Raw genomic sequence first — 27,042 nt, 5'->3', positions numbered from 1 at the left:
CCCTCCTCATCCTCCAGCATCACCCTCCTCATCCTCCAGCATCACCCTCCTCATCCTCCCTCATCATCCCCCTCTTATCCTCCAGCATCACCCTCCTCATCCTCCCGCATCACCCTCCTCATCCTCCAGCATCACCCTCCTCATCCTCCAGCATCACCCCCCTCATCCTCCAGCATCATCCCCCTCATCCTCCAGCATCACCCTCCTCATCCTCCAGCATCACCCTCCTCATCCTCCAGCATCACCCTCCTCATCCTCCAGCATCACCCTCCTCATCCTCCAGCATCACCCTCCTCATCCTCCAGCATCACCCCCCTCATCCTCCAGCATCACCCCCCTCATCCTCCTCCAGCATCACCCTCCTCATCCTCCAGCATCACCTCCTCATCCTCCAGCATCACCCTCCTCATCCTCCTCCAGCATCACCCTCCTCATCCTCCAGCATCACCCTCCTCATCCTCCAGCATCACCCTCCTCATCCTCCAGCATCACCCTCCTCATCCTCCAGCATCACCCTCCTCATCCTCCAGCATCACCCTCCTCATCCTCCAGCATCACCCCCCTCATCCTCCAGCATCACCCCCTCATCCTCCAGCATCACCCCCCTCATCCTCCAGCATCACCCTCCTCATCCTCCCTCATCATCCCCCTCATCCTCCAGCATCACCCTCCTCATCCTCCAGCATCACCCTCCTCATCCTCCTCCAGCATCACCTTCCTCATCCTCCAGCATCACCCCCCTCATCCTCCAGCATCACCCTCCTCATCCTCCTCCAGCATCACCCTCCTCATCCTCCAGCATCACCCTCCTCATCCTCCAGCATCACCCTCCTCATCCTCCAGCATCACCCTCCTCATCCTCCCGCATCACCCTCCTCATCCTCCAGCATCACCCTCCTCATCCTCCAGCATCACCCCCCTCATCCTCCAGCATCACCCTCCTCATCCTCCCGCATCACCCCCCTCATCCTCCAGCATCACCCCCTCATCCTCCAGCATCACCCCCCTCATCCTCCAGCATCACCCCTCATCCTCCAGCATCACCCTCCTCATCCTCCAGCATCACCCCCCTCATCCTCCAGCATCATCCCCCTCATCCTCCAGCATCATCCCCCTCATCCTCCAGCATCACCCTCCTCATCCTCCAGCATCATCCCCCTCATCCTCCAGCATCCCCCTCCTCATCCTCCTCCAGCATCACCCCCCTCATCCTCCAGCATCACCCCCCTCATCCTCCAGCATCACCCCCTCATCCTCCAGCATCACCCTCCTCATCCTCCCGCATCACCCCCCTCCTCATCCTCCTCCAGCATCACCCCCCTCATCCTCCAGCATCACCCCTTCATCCTCCAGCATCACCCTCCTCATCCTCCAGCATCATCCCCCTCATCCTCCTCCAGCATCACCTCCTCATCCTCCAGCATCACCTCCTCATCCTCCAGCATCACCCTCCTCATCCTCCTCCAGCATCACCCCCCTCATCCTCCAGTATCACCCCCCTCATCCTCCTCCAGCATCACCCTCCTCATCCTCCAGCATCACCCCCTCATCCTCCAGCATCACCCTCCTCATCCTCCAGCATCACCCCCCTCATCCTCCAGCATCACCCTCCTCATCCTCCTCCAGCATCACCCCCCTCATCCTCCAGCATCACCCCCCTCATCCTCCAGCATCACCCTCCTCATCCTCCAGCATCATCCCCCTCATCCTCCAGCATCACCCTCCTCATCCTCCAGCATCACCCTCCCCATCCTCCAGCATCACCCTCCTCATCCTCCAGCATCACCCTCCTCATCCTCCAGCATCACCCCCCTCATCCTCCAGCATCACCCCTCTCATCCTCCAGCATCACCCCCCTCATCCTCCAGCATCACCCTCCTCATCCTCCAGCATCACCCCCCTCATCCTCCAGCATCATCCCCCTCATCCTCCAGCATCATCCCCCTCATCCTCCAGCATCACCCTCCTCATCCTCCAGCATCACCCTCCTCATCCTCCAGCATCACCCTCCTCATCCTCCAGCATCACCCCCCTCATCCTCCAGCATCACCCCCCTCATCCTCCAGCATCACCTCCCTCATCCTCCTCCAGCATCACCCTCCTCATCCTCCTCCAGCATCACCCTCCTCATCCTCCTCCAGCATCACCCTCCTCATCCTCCAGCATCACCCTCCTCATCCTCCAGCATCACCCTCCTCATCCTCCAGCATCACCCCCCTCATCCTCCCGCATCACCCTCCTCATCCTCCTCCAGCATCATCCCCCTCATCCTCCCGCATCACCCTCCTCATCCTCCTGTAATGACTCCGATTAGCCGCGCTCAGTCTTTCCTCCTGTGACCCTGTAAACATCCCTGGAGATATGGCGGCTTCCTGGCACTGATCGCTCCCCCACATGTTTGTTCAGCAGGTGATGCTCGCACCCCGGTCGCTGCTCCTTGATCCACGTTCGGACTGATTTGGAGACACAGATTCTTCATGAACGTAAATCGTGAGAGAGACGTGAAACAACGATCCCTAGTGACACGTGTCAGGAAGCGGAACCATCCCCACCAAAGCCCTCTCCAGACATGTTTCTCTGAGGGGAGTCATGGACCCTCAGGAGTGGTGGGCGCTCTCCAGACATGTTTCTCTGAGGAGAGTTGTGGACCCTCAGGAGTGGTGAGCGCTCTCCAGACATGTTTCTCTGAGGAAAGTTGTGGACCCTCAGGTGTGATGAGCGCTCTCCAGACATGTTTCCCTGAGGAGAGTCATAGACCCTCAGGTGTGATGAGCGCTCTCCAGACATGTTTCCCTGAGGAGAGTCATGGACCCTCAGGTGTGATGAGCGCTCTCCAGACATGTTTCTCTGATGAGACTCATGGACCCTCAGGTGTGATAAGCGCTCTCCAGACATGTTTCTCTGAGGAGAGTCATGGACCCTCAGGTGTGATGAGCGCTCTCCAGACATGTTTCTCTGATGAGACTCATGGACCATCAGGAGTGGTGAGCGCTCTCCAGACATGTTTCTCTGAGTAGAGTTGTGGACCCTCAGGTGTGATGAGCGCTCTCCAGACATGTTTCTCTGAGGGGAGTTGTGGACCCTCAGGAGTGGTGAGCGCTCTCCAGACATGTTTCTCTGAGGAGAGTCATGGACCCTCTGGTGTGGTGAGCGCTCTCCAGACATGTTTCTCTGAGGAGAGTCATGGACCCTCAGGTGTGGTGAGCGCTCTCCAGACATGTTTCTCTGATGGGATTTGTGGACCCTCAGGAGTGGTGAGCGCTCTCCAGACATGTTTCCCTGAGGAGAGTCATGGACCCTCTGGTGTGGCGAGCGCTTTCTAGACGTGTTTCTATGAGGGGAGTTGACTCTCAGGTGTGGTGAGCGTTCTCCAGATGTGTTTCTATAAGGGGTGTTGACCCTTAGGTGTTGTAAGCATTCTTCAGACATGTTTCTCTGATTAGACTCATGGACCCTCAGGTGTGGTGAGCGTTTTCCAGACATGTTTCTATGCAGGATGTTGACCCTCAGGTGTGGTGAGTGTTCTCCAGACGTGTTTCTATGAGGAGTGTAGACCCCCAGGTGATGTGAGCATTCTCCAGACGTGTTTTTATGAGGGGTTTTGACCCCCAGGTGTGGTGAGAGTTCTCCAGACGTGTTTCTATGAGGAGTGTTGACCCCCAGGTGATGTGACCGCTCTCCAGAAATGTTTCTCTGATGAAACTCATGGACCCTCAGGTGATGTGAGCGTTCTCCAGATGTGTTTCAATGCAGGATATTGACCCCCAGGTGTGGTGAGCACTCTCTAGACGTGTTTCTATGAGGGGAGTTGATCCTCAGGTCTGGTGAGCGCTCTCTAGATGTGTTTCTATGAGGGGTGTTGACCCTCAGGTGTGGTGAGCGTTCTCCAGACATGTTTCTATGAGGAGTGTAGACCCCCAGGTGATGTGAGCGTTCTCCAGACGTGTTTGTATGAGGGGTTTTGACGCCCAGGTGTGGTGAGAGTTCTCCAGACGTGTTTCTATGAGGGGTGTTGACCCCCAGGTGATGTGAGCGCTCTCCAGACATTTTTTTCTGATGAGACTCATGGACCCTCAGGTGTGGTGAGCGTTCTCCAGATGTGTTTCTATGCAGGATGTTGACCCTCAGGTGTGGTGAGCGTTCTCCAGACATATTTCTCTGATGAGACTCATGGACCCTCAGTTGTGGTGAGCATTCTCCAGACGTGTTTCTATAGGGGGTGTTGACCCTCAGGCGTGGTGAGCGTTCTCCAGACGTGTTTCTATAAGGGATATTGACCCTCAGGTGTGGTGAGCGTTCTCCAGACGTGTTTCTATAAGGGATATTGACCCTCAGGTGTGGTGAGCGTTCTCCAGACGTGTTTCTATAGGGGGTGTTGACCCTCAGGTGTGGTGAGCACTCTCCAAACATGATCCTCTGTGACTTTTTCCCTTCATCTGATGCCTCTGAGATGGAGACTTATTCTGAATAACTTCTCATACATTCCACAACTTACTCAGCGGTCTAATAAGTCTGGGTCATGTGATGTGAGTCATTATAACAAGCTGACAGCACTCACAATAAGAGCACCACTTACCAGGAAAGTATGTGACCCTCCTGGGGGACCGCACATCACTGCCATGTTAATACATTGCTGTCAGCTCTGCCCTTCCCTCCCAGCCCTCAATTATTCAGATGGGTTAATTACGGACGCAAGGGGGGGATATTGTACTGCCGCCAGACTCCGCTGCCCTCTTATTGTGTTCTTCACATTCAGTGCAGATAATGAGTCGGTAATTGTTCCCTGGGGATTGTGTGTGCTGGGGCGAGTGCCGTGCCCATCGCTGTGCCCCCTCCTCATGTCTTATGGAGAGAGCTTGGCTACATTGTTAATGAGATCTCCCCTCACAGGCTCCACAATCCATCAGACCCTCATTGGGGCCATGTCCTGGCTGGAGGGGGGCATACTTGTATGGTGGGGCATGTCACTGGCAGGAGGGGGCATACTCATAGGTCAGAGGCATGTCACTGGCAGGAGGGGGGTGTGGTGTGCCCCCGGGGGTGTTATATCGGAGGAGCAGCAGGTCACTTGCTAGGTGTTGTAGTGGGACACCACTCCGGTGGTGGATGGCCTGGTGGGCACACAGGTGTGATGGCACACCTGCTCTTAGTGTGTAAGGCCGGTTCTACCCTTTTCCCCTGTGTTCAGTGTCCTGTCAGGTTGCTGCAGGGTCCCTTGGGATAGTGTAGTCACAGATGATGTAGTCACAGGTGTCCAGTGGTGTAATGACCCTCCCGGATAGTAGGACCCACCACCCACTGAAAGGGGAAGTGTCCCAAGGTTGGGATGTGTATGCTGTGCAGGTGGTGATGAATAATCACAGACTCTTGGAGTAACGTTGAGTTGGTTACTACTTGTAAATGTGCAGCAGGTGATACAGAAGGTCTCTGAGTTGTGCTGAGGTAGAGTAGCAGAGAGGAGGATGCCGTGAGAGTCTCACCCCATGTAGTAATGTGCTCTGCCGGGATGTTGGAGGATACTGTAGAATACTTGTAGAAGAAGAAGAAGAAAAAGAACACCTGCGCCTGTGTATTTACCTTTGCTTCACCTTATGCCCAGTAGCGTTGGCCGGACCGTACTAACGGGTGACACAGGTCCCAGACCTTGTTACCTGGGTTGAGCCGAATGCTGAGGGTTCCCTGCTGACATCTGCACTGTGAGATGGAGTTCATAGGCTTTCTGCAACTTTGCTCCACCCGGATCAGTTCCTATCTCTTTGGCTCTATCGTGGATACTGTCCTGCTCTGTGACTTCTCCTTGTCCACGGCATGGGTTGAGGTTATCTTTTGGCTATTCCTTTCCTGAGAGGTTTAACACTGCATAGTGCTTAGTGTTAGTAAGTGAAAGAAGGTTGGTAACAGTGTACTGTCTTGCGTCCTACCCATGCGGGGTACTGGCTAAGACTGACTACTTGGGGACCTGGAAGGGGGCCAGGGCCCAGACAGGACCGCAATGGAGAGCTATCTAACTTGCATCCTTTCTCCATACCGTCTCAAACAGAAGACTTTTGCTCCTCCTCCACCCATGGGACTAACTTCCTCTACAGTGTGTAGGGTGCGCTGTGATTGGGGGAAAAGAGTGCAATGGGAGAACAGAGAGGAGAGGTGATAGGAAAGAAGAAAGCAGAAATCCTACTGGTCTACAGATTCTGGTAAGACAAACATAATAACCCTTTGCGATCCTTCAGCTGTGCGGTTTCTACATACTAATATACAATACAGCGACATCTAGTGGCCAACTCTTAATACTAATTTCACCATAATAAGACAACAAAAAGTACAGACTTTTGCGAAGGGCGTATGCAATAGTAACACCCCTAGTGGGACACCACAGGGGCATACTTGTGGGTCAGGGGCATGTCACTGGTGGGATGCGTCAGGTGGGAGGAGTTAAGTGATAAAGTAGGGTGAGCTGGAGACTGATCCAACTGATAGATAACTTATAGTAACATCATGTAGCTTCTGCATGGTGATAGTGGGCACTATAGGGCGGTATGCTGTGTATTGTTAATGCTGTGCATGGTAACATCATGTAGCTTCTGTGTGGTGATATAAGACACTACAAGGCATTATAATCCCATGACTGTATGATGGTATTTTAAGAACATTATATGATTTATTATGTGCGCTCTGCTCGGTGCTTATATTTCTGAGCTCTGCGCTGTGAGATGCTGTGGAATAAACTGTTTATAGGGCTATTACTATAGAACACCTCCCCACCACTAGAGGGCGCCTAACCAACAACTATAGAACACCTCCCCACTACTAGAGGGCGCCTCAGCAACAGAGAATACCTCCCCACCACTAGAGGGCGCCTCAGCAACAGAGAATACCTCCCCACCACTAGAGGGCGCCTCACCAACAACTATAGAACACCTCCCCACCACTAGAGGGCGCCTCACCAACAACTATAGAACACCTCCCCACCACTAGAGGGCGCCTCACCAACAACTATAGAACACCTCCCCACCACTAGAGGGCGCCTCAGCAACAACTATAGAACACCTCCCCACCACTAGAGGGCGCCTCACCAACAACTATAGAACACCTCCCCACCACTAGAGGGCGCCTCAGCAACAACTATAGAACACCTCCCCACCACTAGAGGGCGCCTCACCAACAACTATAGAACACCTCCTCACCACTAGAGGGCGCCTCACCAACAACTATAGAACACCTCCCCACTACTAGAGGGCGCCTCAGCAACAACTATAGAACACCTCCCCACCACTAGAGGGCGCCTCAGCAACAACTAGAGAATACCTCCCCACCACTAGAGGGCGCCTCACCAACAACTATAGAACACCTCCCCACCACTAGAGGGCGCCTCACCAACAACTATAGAACACCTCCCCACCACTAGAGGGCGCCTCACCAAGAACTTCATGGTGTATCCCAAACATGTAGAGAGCACCTCACTTACACCTAGGAGTCACCTCAACAATTAGTAGAGGGCGCCTGGTGGTGGTAGCTGCAGTAGTGGATGTACTAGGGGTGGTTGTTGTTGTTAGGGGTGGTTGTTGATGGTGCTGGTAGCCATGGTAGTGGTTGTTGTAGCGGTGGTTGGTGGTAGTGGTTGTGCTGGGCACTATGACGGTGGTGGTAGCTTTATTAGCTGTGGTGAAAAGGATGGAAGCTGCAGTGGTGGAGATGGTGATAGTTGTTATCGGCAGAAGTGGTGGTTGGTGGCAGCAGTGGTGGTTGGTACAGCAGTGGTGGTTGGCGGCAGTGGTGGTTGGTGGCAGCAGTGGTGGTTGGTGGTGGTTGGGGGCAGCAGTGGTGGTTGGTGGCAGCAGTGGTGGTTGGGGGCAGCAGTGGTAGTTGGTGGCAGCAGAGGTGTTAGTAATGTTATCTGTGGTGATAGCTGCAGTGTTATCCGGGGTATCAGTGGTGGTGGTTAGTTGTAATGGTAATTATCTGTGTGTGGCTTCTTTTAGTGATTTTTATATCTGTATGGGGTCTGTATCTTGCCATTAGTGGTGAGATGTTGCAAATTTTTTTGTGGTTTTGGGTGTTTGCAATTTCAGCAACAGCAACATGCTCCTGCATAGTGTGAATGGTGTTGTAGGTGACCTGACCAAATCTGTGTTTTTTCTTGTAGATGTGGTGTTATCTGTGGTAGTGGTTGTTGGAGGTGTCAGGGTGGTAGCTGTGGTTGTTGGAGGTGTCGGGGTAGTAGCTGTGGTTGTTGGAGGTGATGCAGTGGTAGCTGTGGTAGTGGTTGTTGGAGGTGATGCGGTCGTAGCTGCGGTTGTGGTTGTTGGAGGTGATGCGGTGGTAGCTGCATTTGTAGTTGTTGGAGGTGATGCGGTCGTAGCTGCGGTTGTGGTTGTTGGAGGTGATGTGGTGGTAGCTGCATTTGTGGTTGTTGGAGGTGTGGTGGTGGTAGCTGCATTTGTGGTTTTTGGAGGTGATGCGGTGGTAGCTGTGGTTGTTGGAGGTGTGGCGGTGGTAGCTGCACTTGTGGTTGGTGGAGGTGTCGCGGTGGTACCTGAAGTTGTGATTGTTGGAGGTGATAAGGTGGTAGCAGTGGTAGTGGTTGTTGGAGGTGATGCGATGGTAGCTGTGGTTGTTGGAGGTGTCGCAGTGGTAGTGTTTATTGGAGGTGATGCGGTGGTAGCTGCAGCTTTAGTTGTTGGAGGTGTCGCGGTGGTACCTGCAGTTGGGGTTGTTGGAGGTGATGCTGTGGTAGTGGTTTTTGGAGGTGTTGCGGTGGTAGCTGCAGTTGTGGTTGTTGGAGGTGATGCGGTGGTAGCTGCAGTTGTGGTTGTTGGAGGTGATGTGGTTGTAGCTGCAGTTGTGGTTGTTGGAGGTGTTACAGTGGTAGCTGTGATAGTGGTTGTTGGAGGTGATGCAGTGGTAGCTGTGGTAGTGGTTGTTTGAGGTGATGCGGCGGTAGCTGTTGTTGTTGAAGGTGATGCGGTGGTAGCTGTGGTTGTGGTTGTTGGAGGTATTGCGGTAGTAACTGTGGTTGTTGGAAGTGATGCGGTGGTAGCTGTGGTTGTTGGAGGTATCGCAGTGGTTGTGTTTTTTGGAGGTGTGGCGGTATTAGCTGTGGTTGTTGTTGGTGATGCGGTGGTAGCTGTGGTTATGGTTGCTGAAAGTGATGCGGTGGTAGCTGTGATAGTGGTTGTTGGAGGTGATGCGGTGGTAGTGGTTGTTTGAGGTGATGCGGCGGTAGCTGTTGTTGAAGGTGGTGCGGTGGTAGCTGTGGTTGTGGTTGTTGGAGGTATTGCGGTAGTAACTGTGGTTGTTGGAAGTGATGCGGTGGTAGCTGTGGTTGTTGGAGGTATCGCGGTGGTTGTGTTTTTTGGAGGTGTGGCGGTATTAGCGGTGGTTGTTGTTGGTGGTAGCTGTGGTTGTTGGAGGTATCGCGGTGGTTGTGTTTTTTTTTGGAGGTGTGGCGGTATTAGCGGTGGTTGTGGTTGTTGTTGGAGGTATCGCAGTGGTTGTGTTTTTTGGAGGTGTGGCGGTATTAGCGGTGGTTGTGGTTGTTGTTGGAGGTATCGCAGTGGTTGTGTTTTTGGAGGTGTGGCGGTATAAGCGGTGGTTGTGGTTGTTGTTGGTGATGCGGTGGTAGCTGTGGTTATGGTTGCTGGAAGTGATGCGGTGGTAGCTGTGATAGTGGTTGTTGGAGGTGATGCAGTGGTAGCTGTGGTAGTGGTTGTTTGAGGTGATGCGGCGGTAGCTGTTGTTGTTGTTGAAGGTGATGCGGTGGTAGCTGTGGTTGTTGGAGGTATTGCGGTAGTAACTGTGGTTGTTGGAAGTGATGCGGTGGTAGCTGTGGTTGTTGGAGGTATCGCAGTGGTTGTGTTTTTTGGAGGTGTGGCGGTATTAGCGGTGGTTGTGGTTGTTGTTGGTGATGCGGTGGTAGCTGTGGTAGTTGGAGGTATTGCGGTGGTTGTGTTTTTTGGAGGTGTGGCGGTATTAGCGGTGGTTGTGGTTGTTGTTGGAGGTATCGCAGTGGTTGTGTTTTTTGGAGGTGTGGAGGTATTAGCGGTGGTTGTGGTTGTTGGAGGTATTGCAGTGGTTGTGATTTTTGGAGGTGTGGCGGTATAAGCGGTGGTTGTGGTTGTTGTTGGTGATGCGGTGGTAGCTGTGGTTATGGTTGCTGGAAGTGATGCGGTGGTAGCTGTGATAGTGGTTGTTGGAGGTGATGCGGTGGTAGCTGTGGTAGTGGTTGTTTGAGGTGATGCGGCGGTAGCGGTTGTTGTTGAAGGTGATGCGGTGGTAGCTGTGGTTGTGGTTGTTGGAGGTATTGCGGTAGTAACTGTGGTTGTTGGAAGTGATGCGGTGGTAGCTGTGGTTGTTGGAGGTATCGCAGTGGTTCTGTATTTTGGAGGTGTGGTGGTATTAGCGGTGGTTGTGGTTGTTGTTGGTGATGCGGTGGTAGCTGTGGTTGTTGGAGGTATCGCAGTGGTTGTGTTTTTTGGAGGTGTGGAGGTATTAGCGATGGTTGTGGTTGTTGTTGGAGGTATCGCAGTGGTTGTGTTTTTTGGAGGTGTGGCGGTATTAGCGGTGGTTGTGGTTGTTGTTGGTGATGCGGTGGTAGCTGTGGTTGTTGGAGGTATCGCGGTGGTTGTGTTTTTTGGAGGTGTGGCGGTATTAGCGGTGGTTGTGGTTGTTGGTGATGCGGTGGTAGCTGTGGTTGTTGGAGGTTTTGCAGTGGTTGTGTTTTTTGGAGGTGTGGCGGTATTAGCGGTGGTTGTTGGTGATGTGGTGGTAGCTGTGGTTATGGTTGCTGGAAGTGATGCGGTGGTAGCTGTGGTTGTTGGAGGTATCGCAGTGGTTGTGTTTTTTGGAGGTATGGCGGTATTAGTGGTGGTTGTGGTTGTTGTTGGTGATGCGGTGGTAGCTGTGGTTATGGTTGCTGGAAGTGATGCGGTGGTAGCTGCAGTCAGGGCCGCTTCTGCCATGAGGCGAAATGAGGATTCCACCTCAGGCGGCAGATTCAGGATGAGAGGGGTAGTAGTATGATGATTGAAGGGCAGGAGGATGAGAGGGGTAGTAGTATGATGTTGGAAGGGCAGGAGGATGAGAGGGGTAGTACTATGATGATGGAAGGGCAGGAGGATGAGAGGGGTTATACTATGATGATGGAGGGGCAGGAGGATGAGAGGGGTTGTACTATGATGATGATAGGGCAGGAGGATGAGAGGGGTAATAGTATGATGATGGAGGGTCTGGAGGATGAAGGGGGGTAGTAGTATGATCATAGGGCAGGAGGATGAAGGGGGGATTAGTATGATGATGGAGGATGAAGGGGGGAGTAGTATGATGATGGAAGGGCAGGAGGATGAGAGGGGTAGTAGTATGATGATGGAAGGGCAGGAGGATGAGAGGGGTAGTAGTATGATGTTGGAAGGGCAGGAGGATGAGAGGGGTAGTACTATGATGATGGAAGGGCAGGAGGATGAGAGGGGTTGTACTAATGATGATGGAGGGGCAGGAGGATGAGAGGGGTAGTACTATGATGATGGAGGGGCAGGAGAATGAGAGGGATAGTACTATGATGATGGAAGGGCAGGAGGATGAGAGGGGTAGTAGTATGATGATAGAGGAGCAGGAGGATGAGAGGGGTAGTAGTATGATGATGGAGGGACAGGAGGATGAGAGGGGTAGTACTATGATGATGGAGGGGCAGGAGAATGAGAGGGATAGTACTATGATGATGGAAGGGCAGGAGGATGAGAGGGGTAGTAGTATGATGATAGAGGAGCAGGAGGATGAGAGGGGTAGTAGTATGATGATGGAGGGACAGGAGGATGAGAGGGGTAGTAGTATGATGATGGAAGGGCAGGAGGATGAGAGGGGTAGTAGTATGATGATGGAAGGGCAGGAGGATGAGAGGGGTAGTACTATGATGATGGAGGGGCAGGAGGATGAGAGGGGTAGTACTATGATGATGGAAGGGCAGGAGGATGAGAGGGGTAGTACTATGATGATGGAAGGGCAGGAGGATGAGAGGGGTAGTACTATGATGATGGAGGGGCAGGAGGATGAGAGGGGTAGTAGTATGATGATGGAAGGGCAAGAGGATGAGAGGGGTAGTACTATGATGATGATAGGGCAGGAGGATGAGAGGGGTAGTAGTATGATGATGGAGGGTCTGGAGGATGAAGGGGGGTAGTAGTATGATGATGGAGGGTCTGGAGGATGAAGGGGGGTAGTAGTATGATGATGGAGGGTCTGGAGGATGAAGGGGGGTAGTAGTATGATCATAGGGCAGGAGGATGAAGGGGGGAGTAGTATGATGATGGAGGATGAAGGGGGGAGTAGTATGATGGAGGATGAAGAGGGGAGTAGTATGATGATATGGGTAAGGTGGTCTATGAGGCTAACAGTATTATTGAGTGTCTGAAGCTGGCAGTATTAGGCAGTCTGAGACCTATACTATTAGGGGGTCTCTAACACTTGGCTCCCCATATGTCACCACCATTAAGACTGGCACTAATACATGTTAGGGTATGTTCACACTGAGTAAAACAGGCGGAATTCCGCGGTGGAACTCTCCGCTACAGAATCCCGCCTGTATCTCCTACAACAAAAAATGATGCTAGACAGTACACCCAAATCAATATATTAAATCCATACTTTATTGTCACATATAGAAAAAAAGAATATATATTTAAAACATATTAAAAACCAGGAGGCATGAAAATAATACAATACATGCATCGGATGGCTTACAAGGCAGATGAGATAATATATACTCTGTATAGCAATTAAATTGATGATATGTCACCCAATCACAGGAGGTATCAAGGTGTATAAGTCTAGGAAAACAATATACTCATAAAGGGCTTAAATCTTTTGTAGATAAATATATATATGTATAGAGAAGTGATCTGCGAGTGCAGCTAAAAAATACAAAGAAAGATTACCAATGCAAAAATGTACAAAGGAATATAATCTAAGAAAAAGACAAGCGTAAGAAAGTAATGCAAAAAAGTGTACTTAGACCTCTGGTGACCAGAATATGTTCCGCCCGGTAAGACCACTCACCCAATGCTGCGTTTCGCTAAACAAGCTTTGTCAAGGGATCCCGCCTGTCTCATTGTCCCATAGCCCGTCTATGGAAGAGCGCGCACTCCTCCGCAGCCGCCGCTCTCCGCTCAAAGTGACAGGAGCGTGCGCTCTCCCATAAACAGGCTATGGGACAATGAGACAGGCGGGATTCTTTAGCGGAGAGTTCCACCGTGGAATTCCCCCTGTTTTACTCAGTGTGAACATACCCTAACATGTATTAGTGCCAGTCTTAGTGGTGGTGACATATGGGGAGCCAAGTGTTAGAGACCCCCTAATAGTATAGGCCTCAGACGGCCTAATACTGCCAGCTTCAGACACTCAATAATACTGTTAGCCTCAGAGACCACCTTACCCATATCATCATACTACTCCCCCCTTCATCCTCCATCATACTACTCCCCCCTTCATCCTCCATCATCATACTACTCCCCCCTTCATCCTCCATCATCATACTACTCCCCCCTTCATCCTCCATCATCATACTACTCCCCCCTTCATCCTCCTGCCCTATGATCATACTACTACCCCCACCTTGATGTGGTTGTTGTTGGTGTTGTGATGGTAGCTGCAGTTGTGGTTGTTGTTGGTGTTGTGGTGGTAGCTGCAGTTGTTGGTGTTGTGGTGGTAGCTGCAGTTGTGGTTGTTGTTGGTGTTGTGGTGGTAGCTGCAGTTGTGGTTGTTGGAGGTGATGCGTTGGTAGCTGCAGTTGTGGTTGTTGGAGGTGTTGTGGTGGTAGCTGCAGTTGTGGTTGTTGGGGGTGTTGTGGTGGTAGCTGCAGTTGTGGTTGTTGGAGGTGTTGTGGTGGTAGCTGCAGTTGTAGTTGTTGGAGGTGTCACGGGGGTAGCTGCAGTTGTAGTTGTTGGTGTTGTGGTGGTAGCTGCAGTTGTGGTGGTAGCTGCAGTTGTAGTTGTTGGAGGTGTCACGGGGGTAGCTGCAGTTGTAGTTGTTAGAGGGTAGTTGTTGGAGGTGATGCGGCGGTAGCTGCGGTTGTTAGAGGTAATGCGGCGGTAGCTGCAGTTGCGGTTGTTGGAGGTGTTGTGGTGGTAGCTGCAGTTGTGGTTGTTGGAGGTGTTGTGGTGGTAGCTGCAGTTGTTGGTGTTGTGGTGGTAGCTGCAGTTGTGGTTGTTGTTGGTGTTGTGGTGGTAGCTGCAGTTGTGGTTGTTGGAGGTGTTGTGGTGGTAGCTGCAGTTGTGGTTGTTGGTGGTGTTGTGGTGGTAGCTGCAGTTGTGGTTGTTGGAGGTGATGCGTTGGTAGCTGCAGTTGTGGTTGTTGGAGGTGTTGTGGTGGTAGCTGCAGTTGTGGTTGTTGGAGGTGTTGTGGTTGTTGGAGGTGTCACAGGGGTAGCTGCAGTTGTGGTTGTTGGAGGTGATGCGTTGGTAGCTGCAGTTGTAGTTTTTGGAGGTGTCACGGGGTAGCTGCAGTTGTGGTTGTTGGAGGTGTTTTGGTGGTAGCTGCAGTTTTGGTTGTTGGAGGTGTTTTGGTGGTAGCTGCAGTTGTGGTTGTTGGAGGTGTTTTGGTGGTAGCTGCAGTTGTGGTTGTTGGAGGTGTTTTGATGGTAGCTGCAGTTGTGGTTGTTGGAGGTGTTTTGATGGTAGCTGCAGTTGTGGTTGGAGGTGTTTTGGTGGTAGCTGCAGTTGTAGTTGTTGGAGGTGTCACGGGGGTAGCTGCGGTTGTGGTTGTTGGAGGTGTTGTGGTGGTAGTTGTGGTTGTTGGAGGTGATGCGTTGGTAGTTGTGGTTGTTGGAGGTGTTGTGGTGGTAGCTGCAGTTGTGGTTGTTGGAGGTGTCACAGGGGTAGCTGCAGTTGTGGTTGTTGGAGGTGATGCGTTGGTAGCTGCAGTTGTAGTTTTTGGAGGTGTCACGGTGTAGCTGCAGTTGTGGTTGTTGGAGGTGTTTTGGTGGTAGCTGCAGTTGTGGTTGTTGGAGGTGTTTTGGTGGTAGCTGCAGTTGTGGTTGTTGGAGGTGATGCGTTGGTAGCTGCAGTTGTGGTTGTTGGAGGTGATGCGTTGGTAGCTGCAGTTGTGGTTGTTGGAGGTGATGCGTTGGTAGCTGCAGTTGTGGTTGTTGGAGGTGTTTTGGTGGTAGCTGCAGTTGTGGTTGTTGGAGGTGTTTTGGTGGTAGCTGCGGTTGTGGTTGTTGGAGGTGATGCGTTGGTAGCTGCAGTTGTGGTTGTTGGCGGTGTTTTGGTGGTAGCTGCAGTTGTGGTTGTGCGAGGTGTTTTGGTGGTAGCTGCAGTTGTGGTTGTTGGAGGTGTTTTGGTGGTAGCTGCAGTTGTGGTTGTTGGAGGTGTTTTGGTGGTAGCTGCGGTTGTGGTTGTTGGAGGTGATGCGTTGGTAGCTGCAGTTGTGGTTGTTGGAGGTGTTTTGGTGGTAGCTGCAGTTGTGGTTGTTGGAGGTGTTTTGGTGGTAGCTGCGGTTGTTGGAGATGATGCAGAACTCAACAGTTTCTCCAGTAAGTCCGATGCTATCTACGCTGTTAAGGGAATCCTGGCGATGAAGACTGTGAGAGGAAGATGCTTCTTTTTGGTGGATCTTTTTGATGCATTTGGCTTGAAAAAGAGGCTTTGTAGCCTAGAAACGCGTTGCCTTCATGCGTTAGCTTCTGCACGCTCTCCATAGTGTGTGGTCCCAGCTCTCCTGTGGTTCCTGCTGTTCCTGATTCTAGCTACCTGTGGTCCCAGCTCTCCTGTGGTTCCTGCTGTTCCTGATTCTAGCTACCTGTGGTCCCAGCTCTCCTGTGGTTCCTGCTGTCCCTGATTCTAGCTACCTGTGGTTCCTGCCTGTGGCTGCTATCTTGGTTCCAGCTGCTAGCCAGACAAGCCAGGTTTAGCCACCTGGGGGTCGCCTGCCGCTGCAGCTCAGAGCTGGCGTAGGTTTCACTTCCATTTTCCCATCATCCGCGCCCCCTCTGCATCCTGCCCCCCCCCCTCCCGTTACACCCCCTCCTCGCCTCTGTGACAGAAAATGCCCTGTGCGCCACCTGATTCCTGTCCACCTTAGTGTTTGCTCTTCTCCATCTTTATCATTGTGGTTTCTCTGCACTTATTATAATAATATAATATACAGTTACAGTAATAATAAAAATAATGATACAATATAATATATACCGTTATAATACTAATGATAATAATACAATTATAATACTAATAATGATATAATATACAGCTATAATTATAATATAATATACAGCTATAATACTAATAATATACAACTATAATACTAATTTATAATATACAGCTATAATACTAATAATATACAACTATAATACTAATTTATAATATACAGCTATAATACTAATAATATAATATACAGCTATTATACTAATGATATAATATACAGCTATAATATCTATATAATAAAAATGAAAGTCTGTCTGTCTGTCCCGTATAGACTTCCAAACGCCTTAACCATTTGACCCCAAATTTGGCCCACAGATACATTAGGTCCCGTCCCCGCCAGATGTACAGGAGGGGAGGGGGAAGAGCGCCCCATAGAGATGAATGGGAAAATCTCCTCACTGCACACACAGGTGATATAATTAGCTGCAGCTCTCCAGCAGTAATGGCAGTTGGGAGCCTTAGCAACCAATAGAATTACTGCTTTCATTTTCACAGGGAGCTGGAATCTTAATGGTTGCTGGGGAAGCTGCCTCACAACATCCACAGAAATAACTGGTAGACCCCACTACAGGTATACAGGACCTCCTACTCCAACCATACAGTACATGTATACAGGGGCCCCTACTCCATCTATACAGTACATGTATACAGGACCCCCTACTCCAACCATACAGTACATGTATACAGGGCCCTCTACTCCATCTATACAGGACATGTATACAGGACCCCCTACTCCATCTATACAGTACATGTATACAGGGCCCTCTACTCCATCTATACAGGACATGTATACAGGACCCCCTACTCCATCTATACAGTACATGTATACAGGACCCCCTACTCCAACCATACAGTACATGTATACAGGACCCCCCACTCCATCTATACAGTACATGTATACAGGGCCTCCTACTCCATCTATACAGTACATGTATACAGGGCCCCCTACTCCATCTATACAGTACATGTATACAGGGCCCCCTACTCCATCTATACAGTACATGTATACAGGGCTGTATTACCAGCTGCTGCTGCTGCTGCCCTAAGCACTAAACCTGAAGATGCCGCATCTTCACTCACCAATTAGCATCAGGATTGGTAGGTAATAGCTCCAGGGGTCACATTTAACTCCGCCACACCAGGCCTGACCAATACCACCATACTGTGACTGAATAACACCGCCACACCAAGCCTGACCAATACAACCATACTGTGACTGGATAACACTGCCATACCAGACCTGACCAATTTCACCATATTGTGACTGGATAACACCGCCACACCAGACCTGACCAATACCACCACACTGTGACTGGATAATACTGTCATACCACACGTGACCAATACCACCATCCTATGACTGGATAACATTGCCATACCAGACCTGACCAATACCACCACACTGTGACTGGATAATACTGTCATACCACACGTGACCAATACCACCATACTGTGACTGGATAACACCGCCATACCAGACCTGACCAATACCACCAGACTGACTGGATAACACTGTCATACCAGACCTGACCAATACCGCCATACTGTGACTGGATAACACCTCCATACCAGGCCTGACCAATACCGCCTTACTGTGACTAGATAACACCACTATACCAGACCTGACCAATTGCGCCATACTGTGACTGGATAACACTGTCATACCACACCTGACCAATACCACCATACTGTGACTGGAGAACACCACTATACCAGACCTGACCAATACCGCCATACTGTGACTGGAGAACACCGCCATACCAGACCTGACCAATACCGACACACTGTGACTGAATAACACTGCCATACCAGACCTGACCAATACCACCATACTGGGACTAGATAACACCGCTATACCAGACCTGACCAATACTGCCTTACCCCCCCCCTCGAAAAGACACCAGATTTTCTGGCAAGTCTGAACGGGAGGGTACTGCCCCTCTGCAAGGTGCTACCCTAGGCACCAGACCGTGGGTGCCTAATGGTAAATACGATCCTGCAGGTATACAGGACAGTACAGGTATACAGGACCCCAAAACTATACAGGTGCACGGGACCTCCACCAACTATATACTACAGGTATATAGGACCCCAAACTATACACTACAGGTATACAGGACCCCAAAACTATACACTACAGGTATACAGGACCCCAAAACTATACACTACAGGTATACAGGAACTCCACCAACTATATACTACAGGTATATAGGACCCCAAACTATACACTACAGGTATACAGGACCCCAAAACTATACACTACAGGTATACAGGACCTCCACCAACTCTATACTACAGGTATACAGCACATTTACCAACTCTATACTACAGGTATACAGGACCCCCAAACTTTACACAACAGGTATACAGGACCTCCACCAAATATATACTACAGGTATACAGGACCCTCAAACTATACACTACAGGTATACAGGACCCCTGAACTATATACTACAGGTATACAATACCTCCACCAACTATACACTACAGGTATCCAGGACCCTCAAACTATAAACTACAGGTATACAAGACCTCCACCAACTATACATTACAGGTATACAGCACCAACTATATACTACAGGTATACAGGACCCCCGAACTATACAGTACAGGTATACAGGACCTTCACCAACTATACACTGCAGGTATACAGGACTTCCCAAACTATACAGTACAGGTATACAGCCCCCCCCCAAACTATACACTATTGGTATACAGGACCTCCCTCAACTATACACTACAGGTATACAGCCCCCCCCAACTACACACTACATGTATACTGGACCTCCCTCAACTATACACTATAGGTATACAGCCCCCCCCAAATATGCACTACAGATATGCGAGACCCCTAAAAACTATACACTGTAGGTATACAGAACCCCTCCAACTATGCACTACAGGTATACACTAATTCAACTGATTAGCTCAGATGAAACAATACCTTTAGATTGGCCTCCTGGGCACCTTAGAACACTTTATACCCGGGCAGCGCCGGTTACATTTTCTAGTTAATTATATAATATACAGCTATAATAATAATAATATAATATACAGCTATTATACTAATGATATAATATACAGCTATAATACTAATAATATGATATACAGCTATAATAATAATAATCTAATATACAGCTATAATACTAATAATCTAATATACAGCTATAATACTAATAATATAATATTCAGCTATAATACTAATAATATAATATATACAGCTATAATACTAATAATCTAATATACAGCTATAATACTAATAATCTAATATACAGCTATAATAGTAATAGATGAATCCAGCACTCCAGAGAAACGAGTGCTGGATTCCTCCACTTTACTTGGATTCGTATCACTTACCTGAACGGCTGGCCGCCGCTGAATCTTCCGTGCACCCTCCTATATCCATTGCGGGATCACAAGTCATACCAGTATCAACATGAGGTGAGCTGACCACATTATCCCACTTCATTGTGTTGTGTTATAATAGTAATAATATAATATACAGCTATTGTACTAATAATAGTAATAATCTAATATACAGCTATAATACTAATGATATAATATACAGCTATAATACTAATAATCTAATATACAGCTATTATACTAATGATATAATATACAGCTATAATACTAATAATATAATATTTAGCTATAATACAAATAATCTAATATACAGCTATTATACTAATAATATAATATACAGCTATTATACTAATAATATAATATTTAGCTATAATACAAATAATCTAATATACAGCTATTATACTAATAATGATATAATATACAGCTATTATGCTAATGATATAATATACAGCTATTATACTAATAATATAATATACAGCTATTATACTAATGATATAATATACAGCTATAATACTAATGATATAATATACAGCTATTATACTAATAATATAATATACAGCTATTATACTAATGATATAATATACAGCTATAATACTAATGATATAATATACAGCTATAATACTAATAATCTAATATACAGCTATAATAGTAATAATATAATATACAGCTATTATACTAATGATATAATATACAGCTATAATAGTAATAATATAATATATACAGCTATTATACTAATAATATAATATACAGCTATTATACTAATGATATAATATACAGCTATAATACTAATAATATAATATATACAGCTATTATACTAATAATATAATATACAGCTATTATACTAATAATATAATATATACAGCTATAATACTAATGATATAATATACAGCTATAATAATAATAATAATAATAATATAATATACAGCTATAATACTAATGATATAATATACAGCTATAATAATAATAATAATAATAATATAATATACAGCTATAATACTAATGATATAATATACAGCTATAATACTAATAATATAATATACAGCTATAATACTAATGATATAATATACAGCTATTATACTAATGATATAATATACAGCTATAATAGTAATAATATAATATACAGCTATAATACTAATGATATAATATACAGCTATAATAATAATAATAATAATAATAATAATATAATATACAGCTATAATACTAATGATATAATATACAGCTATAATACTAATAATATAATATACAGCTATAATACTAATGATATAATATACAGCTATTATACTAATGATATAATATACAGCTATAATAGTAATAATATAATATACAGCTATAATACTAATGATATAATATACAGCTGCTATAATAATAATAATAATAATAATAATAATAATAATAATATAATATACAGCTATTATACTAATGATATAATATACAGCTATAATACTAATGATATAATATACAGCTATAATACTAGTAATATAATATACAGCTATAATACTAATAATATAATATACAGCTATAATACTAATAATATAATATACAGCTATAATAGTAATAATATAATATATAGCTATAATACTAATGATATAATATACAGCTATAATACTAATGCTATAATATACAGCTATTATACTAATGATATAATATACAGCTATAATACTAATGATATAATATACAGCTATAATACTAATGATATAATATATAGCTATAATACTAGTAATATAATATACAGCTATAATACTAATGATATAATATACAGCTATAATACTAATAATATAATATACAGCTATAATAGTAATAATATAATATATAGCTATAATACTAATGATATAATATACAGCTATTATACTAATGATATAATATACAGCTATTATACTAATGATCTAATATACAGCTATAATACTAATGATATAATATACAGCTATTATACTAATGATATATTATACAGCTATAATACTAATGATATCATATACAGCTATTATACTAATGATATAATATATAGCTATAATACTAATGATATAATATACAGCTATAATAGTAATAATATAATATATACAGCTATAATACTAATGATATAATATACAGCTATAATACTAGTAATATAATATACAGCTATTATACTAATGATATAATATACAGCTATAATAGTAATAATATAATATACAGCTATAACAGTAATGATATAACGCAGGGTTGCTTCTCCCATTATCTCGCCTTCTCTGTCCGGCAGGAATTCTCTCAGCTCCGGGTTCATTTATTTTCTTCGTGTAAATATATTGAGCAATTGTTTACACACCAGGAACCCTGGCGGAGCGGCTGTCCGCATGATGAATGCTCCTCACACAGAATCACCAGTGCCGCTTATTCCTGGCCTCCTCACTGGGGTTCAGGTTTGCTCGCCCCAGGATTGTAATAGCACCGGTGTATGGCAGGTGCAGCAGTAACCTACACAGGTAAAATCCTCTTGTTGGATTTAAATATGGCTACTTCCCACTGTATTAACTAAGCATCTGATGAAGAGACCAGTCCGGTCTAGAAAGGCGTAATGCTGAGACTTTTATACATGTTTTTATTATTTTAATAAAGTAATTTTTTTTACATCATCTGTTGGGAGTAGCTGCGCCTATTCATCCTGCTGCTTCTTGTTACGGCCCTGGCGAGGGGTTTGCAGGACGGCTGCACACTGGTTCCCCTCCTGAGGATACGCATGGAGAGTTGGGCCTCCATCTTGCACAACTCAGCCAGGTGAGAGGGGAGCCGGTTTCACTCCGGTACTGGAATTCTGTCCATCCCATTGCAACTGGTCCTGCACATGGAGCGCTCTCTTTGTTCTCTTTTTCTCTAGCCTACACAGGTGAAGACTTTACTGGAGAAAACCTTGTAGTACAATGCAGGGTCCGCAGTCTCTTGAATACAAGTTTAAAAGGTGCAGTAGATAATACACTTGCCGTCTTTAGTGTTGTGCAATGTAGTTACTAGAGGTAAGGGGGCTTATCCAGACCCAAAGGTTCTCAACGAGAGAGGGATCTGACCAATATGGGAGTGGCGATAGAAAAATACCTGCTTCAACAGGGATGAACGTCTGCCTTGGCAGTCTTGTTGGCATTGAGTAACATATGATCAGGGATGCAGGCCACAAATCCAGGTAAGCTAGCCAACGGGGTGACCCTTCAGGAACACTAGCGACTTGCAGCAAGGTCTCGGCTGGAATAGTGCCCTTAGCTAACTGCTGGCTTGATTGAAAGGATAAAGTTATCCCCTATCTCTTTCACACCACTAAGGTTGTTCTAGCCAGATCCAATGAGGATCCAGACCCGGCTCTTGGTCAGCATAAAAGAAAGCTGAGGCAGTCTCTCAGAGCTGGCTATTAGGCTTCATACCCTGATTCCAGCTCCCCCTGCCTGTTGCTGTGATCCCCGTACCTAATCCCTCTCCTTGCTCAATTTTGTTACCTGACCTCTTGCTTTGACTTTTTGACTATTCAATTGTTACTGTTTTTTGTACTGCGCTGCCCGTTTGGTACTGACCCTGCCTGTTTGACTATCCCATATTGTGTGTGTTTGTCTTGTTCTGTGTGCACATATTCAGTGCAGGGAACGTCTTTGGTGTTGTCCACGGCCGCCTAGGACCATTTGAGGCAAGTAGGTAGGGACAGTTGGTGGGTTTAGCGTCAGGGCTCACTGTCGTGTCTGGTCCCTTCCTGCCCCGTCCTGACAATTAGATAACTCACTCACTGGAACCTCACTAGTTTACACTCTCTCCTCCTCAGAGTAGGCAGTTCTGACTAACTTAAACTGAAACTGTCAGGACTCGTTGCTCTGACAGACCAGATGGCGGACACGGACAGTGGACCCTATGCTAAATCCCACCCACTGTCCCTGCCTACTTGCCACAATCTGCCCTAGATGGCAGCGAGCAACTGGGCGGCAGACCCTGTACTGGCTAGGTGGAACACAAAACAAGGCAAGACAAACACAATAAAGAAGAGTCAACAGTCCGGGTCACAACAATCGGGCAGCGCAGTACAAATCAAGATCCAATAAGCTATGTCAAAGTCAGGCAATAAGGTCAGGGGCAGAAATACAAGGCAAAAGGGTCAAAATAAACACAGAGGATAGCACAAGCAGGCAGAGACAAGCTCAATGACTGGCAGTGAGAGGTAGGCAGGCACACACTATATAGGAGACCAGAGGTCCAGTCCAAAGCTGATTGGACCAGACCCCCTCCATCAGAACACCTGGGGCAAGAGCAACCTGACTGGCAGGGAGAACCATAAGTCAGACTAGCTAAGCAGCAGCAGTGTTAACTCTGAAGTAGCCAGGAGCAGCTCAGGCAAAGCGGGCTGAACAAACAGGGTTCAGTACACTGCACAAAACATAAAAAAAAACTCTGAATATCAGCCCCCATCTTGGCCACCTAGCATGAGCCAAGGGGCGCACAGAGTTCAGCACAGGCACATTCATGACAGAAACATACTTTACTCCATATCCATGGGGAGATCTAGGATTGGAGGAAACCCACCTTGTGACAGGATCTGAATTCTGTGTGTGTGTGAGGGGAGGGCTTTGATAGGCCAAAACACATAATCAATCAAAAAAAGGTTAACCCATGTATAGCTCTTACTTCAGCTGAACCTTAGGAGTGTACTGAGAAGCAGTGACACCAAGTCGCAGGGGTAGCATACTACAGACCTTAGTCTCAGAACATATACATACACACAGTACCGACCTATAGTTAGAAAAGAGCAGGGGACACATGCTCTGGGACACTGCATACTCCCCCTTTGAGAAGAAGCAGACCCCCGAATACTTATAGGGCAGTAACTGAAAGAAGTTAAAGTGTCACTGTCATTAAATTTTTTTTTGCAGAAATCAATAGTACAGGCGATTTTAAGAAACTTTGTAATCATGTTTATTAGCTGAAAAATGAATTTTTACCATGAAAAAGCAGTTTAAAGCTCTCCCCTTGTCTTCATTGTTCTCCTATGGAGAGAGGGAAATGACAAACCAAAACAGGACAATAAAAGATTTAATTTAAAGCTACATCACTGGGCTCTCACCTCTGATGTCACCACTGACCTCTCAGACCTCTGAATAGCACTCTGAATAGCTCACCCGCTGAGTAATCCTTTGTTCTCTTTTTTCTGCTGCTGACATTTCTCCTCCATCTCTCCTCCCCCCTCCCCTCTCCATAGCACAGACAGGACGCGTCTGATTGAGATTTTCTGACTCTGAGCAGTGGATGACAGAAAGAAGGGAGGGGGGGCCTGGGAAAAGACTTTTTAAATGCAGATAATGGCAGATTTGCCTAATAAACCCAATTACAAAGTTTTTAAAATCACCTGAACTATTGATTTCTGCAAAAAAATTTTTAATGACAGTGACTCTTCATACCTAATAGAATGCTCTTCTTATGGTGAGTTCTGTCTTGTGCATGCCCAAGTGTCCAGATTGGTCATGATAGGCATCCAAGATGAGTTTGGCATCACGTCTTGGGATGAGACAGGGTCCAGAGTATTTCTTAAAAGTAGACCTTGCTAGAGGAACAGACAATTTGGCACCATAAGCGGTGAAGCTCAATGTCTGGATGAGCCTTTCACAGTCTGTTAGGGGTCCTCACAGTTTGGATGTACTCTTGGAGCTCATTAAGAACATAGCTCTCGTTCTGAAGAGTCTTCCGTCTGGAGACAACCAGGAACGGGCCAAACGTAGTCAGATTTTCAGCCTCTGACACAGAGATCTGATTGTGGAGGTTCTAGAAGGGTAGCTTGCTGAAGGCCTGGTGAAGTTTGTTGGCAACATTCAGAACTTCATTGATGTGGTCAGCAGAGGTATTAACATCACCTACATTGAGTTCAGAGCACCATGGGGTGTTAGTCTCTGTATTGGAGCATTGCTGACAGATCATTGGCAAAGTTTAGGGTTTCTGGCAAGATGTCTTCTGTATTCAGCTCACAGGTGGGCTACTGCATGGTACTTTGGGAGGTCCACAGGAGATTCCCTCAGGTTCACTAACCGGACAGGCACTCCTCCATTGTGGACAGTAACAAGGCTTCTCACCGCTCCGATGAGTGAATGACCATTTCCTTTGATAGGTCCAGGTAAGCTTCATAATCATAGTTCCCAACTCCTGGACGTGTTCTGCACCAGAATACTGTCTCACTTATCGAACCTTGCAGATCTCCACATAGCGGTTAGAAAATGAGAGCATTTTCCACCATTTTCTTATCAGAAGGAGAAGCAAAGGGAAGAGAGCCAATGCCTCCAAGAGATCAGCAAGATCAGCAATGGTGTATGACATTCACCCCCAAGACAACATCAGAGCCAGCGCTACCATGTGTCTTAGTAACTATGACGCCTCTTCCTGTAAAGTGATGGTTCCCAACCTGGCTAGTGGGCTCCCAATAACCTCTCTGTATAACAGGGTCCCCCTTACTCGCTTTTAGAGTCATTAGTAAGTCCAGTATCATCACTCACTTGACCATCGGTCAATGGTTGGGACTTGATAACCAATGTCTACCAAGGCTTCATATGGTATACCATTCGGGCTCACAGTGGCATGCAGGACGATAGGTACATGGTTTCCGTTGCGAGGATTTTGTGGACCTTAGGGATTCTCCACCCGAGGGTTGGCCCATCGCCTCAGGGGTTGCCCGTTTCACTGGTGGTATTGGGATCTGTAGTGCCCATAGTTTGGCAGAATGTACAGTAGGGTCTGTCAGTATGTGGACTTGGACTGGAGGTGCTTGACCAGGACTTGGATGACTATAGTAAGAAGCAGGAGACATTGCTCTCCTAGGTGACAGCCTGTGCTTGTTAGTCTTTGATGGCCTGACACATGGTTGTAAGGATGTATACCAATGCGTCTAGCGGCTCTTAAAGGGGTAGACTACCCTGCAGAAGCGCTATGTCACTTCCATGCGGTGTCCGCACCCTGCTGGCATGTGTTTCTGTGGACACAGGAACGTTCTTCAGCTGAATGGTGGCTGCAGCTGCTTCTTACTACAATCATTGTGAATGTGGATTTTGCCTCACTGGGAGCACCCCCAGCACTCCTTATAACACACAGTACCAGTATAGTGCCCATCTACACCTCTGCGCCACTCATAGTACCCACCTATACTTGCTGATATGGCAGAAGTGGACACTGCACTAGTGGGAATCTCTGTAAGAACCTCTTCAGTCTGCAGCCAAACAAAAGCTGTAGCAGGCCTCGCCAGCCGAGTCCAAAACTTACTGGACTGTGCCCCTCACTGCCAAGAGTTACTTATCTAACAGGGGGAGGGGCAATGTATCAGGGGGAGGGGCGATGTATCAGGGGGAGGGGTGATGTATCAGGGGGAGGGGTGATGTATCAGGAGCAGGGGCGATGTATCAGGAGGAGGGGTGATGTATAAGGGGGAGGGGCGATGTATCAGGAGCAGGGGCGATGTATCAGGAGCAGGGGCGATGTATCAGGGGGAGGGGCGATGTATCAGTAGGAGGGGCGATGTATC

At 47.1% G+C, this 27,042-nt stretch overlaps 1 protein-coding gene across 1 annotated transcript; it reads right to left on the bottom strand.

Annotated features, from left to right (window-relative positions):
• Positions 1 to 8,148: 8,148 nt before the first annotated feature.
• On the bottom strand, positions 8,149 to 26,031 carry LOC138793317 (homeobox protein 2-like). The gene is made up of 6 exons (XM_069971841.1): positions 26,024 to 26,031; positions 25,167 to 25,227; positions 14,725 to 15,636; positions 13,600 to 14,627; positions 8,696 to 9,034; positions 8,149 to 8,602 (listed from the first exon to the last, which is right to left on the bottom strand). Exons 1-6 carry the CDS (start codon positions 26,029 to 26,031, stop codon positions 8,149 to 8,151), a joined length of 2,802 nt encoding a protein of 933 aa, XP_069827942.1.
• Positions 26,032 to 27,042: the final 1,011 nt, after the last annotated feature.

Source organism: Dendropsophus ebraccatus, chromosome 5 (assembly GCF_027789765.1).
Source record: "Dendropsophus ebraccatus isolate aDenEbr1 chromosome 5, aDenEbr1.pat, whole genome shotgun sequence".
Lineage (NCBI taxonomy): Eukaryota > Metazoa > Chordata > Amphibia > Anura > Hylidae > Dendropsophus > Dendropsophus ebraccatus.
The sequence above is the reverse complement of the archived record's forward strand: the minus strand, read 5'-3'. Positions and strand labels throughout refer to the sequence as shown.

Bases quoted from the DNA above. Each gene is read 5' to 3' on its own strand.
- LOC138793317 (XM_069971841.1), bottom strand. The intron at 15,637-25,166 runs GTGAGGACCCCT...ACGCGTTTCTAG, and splicing joins TCCAAGAGTACATCCAAACT to GCTACAAAGCCTCTTTTTCA. The intron at 8,603-8,695 runs GTACCACCGCGA...CAACAACCACAG, and splicing joins TCCAACAACCCCAACTGCAG to CTACCATCGCATCACCTCCA.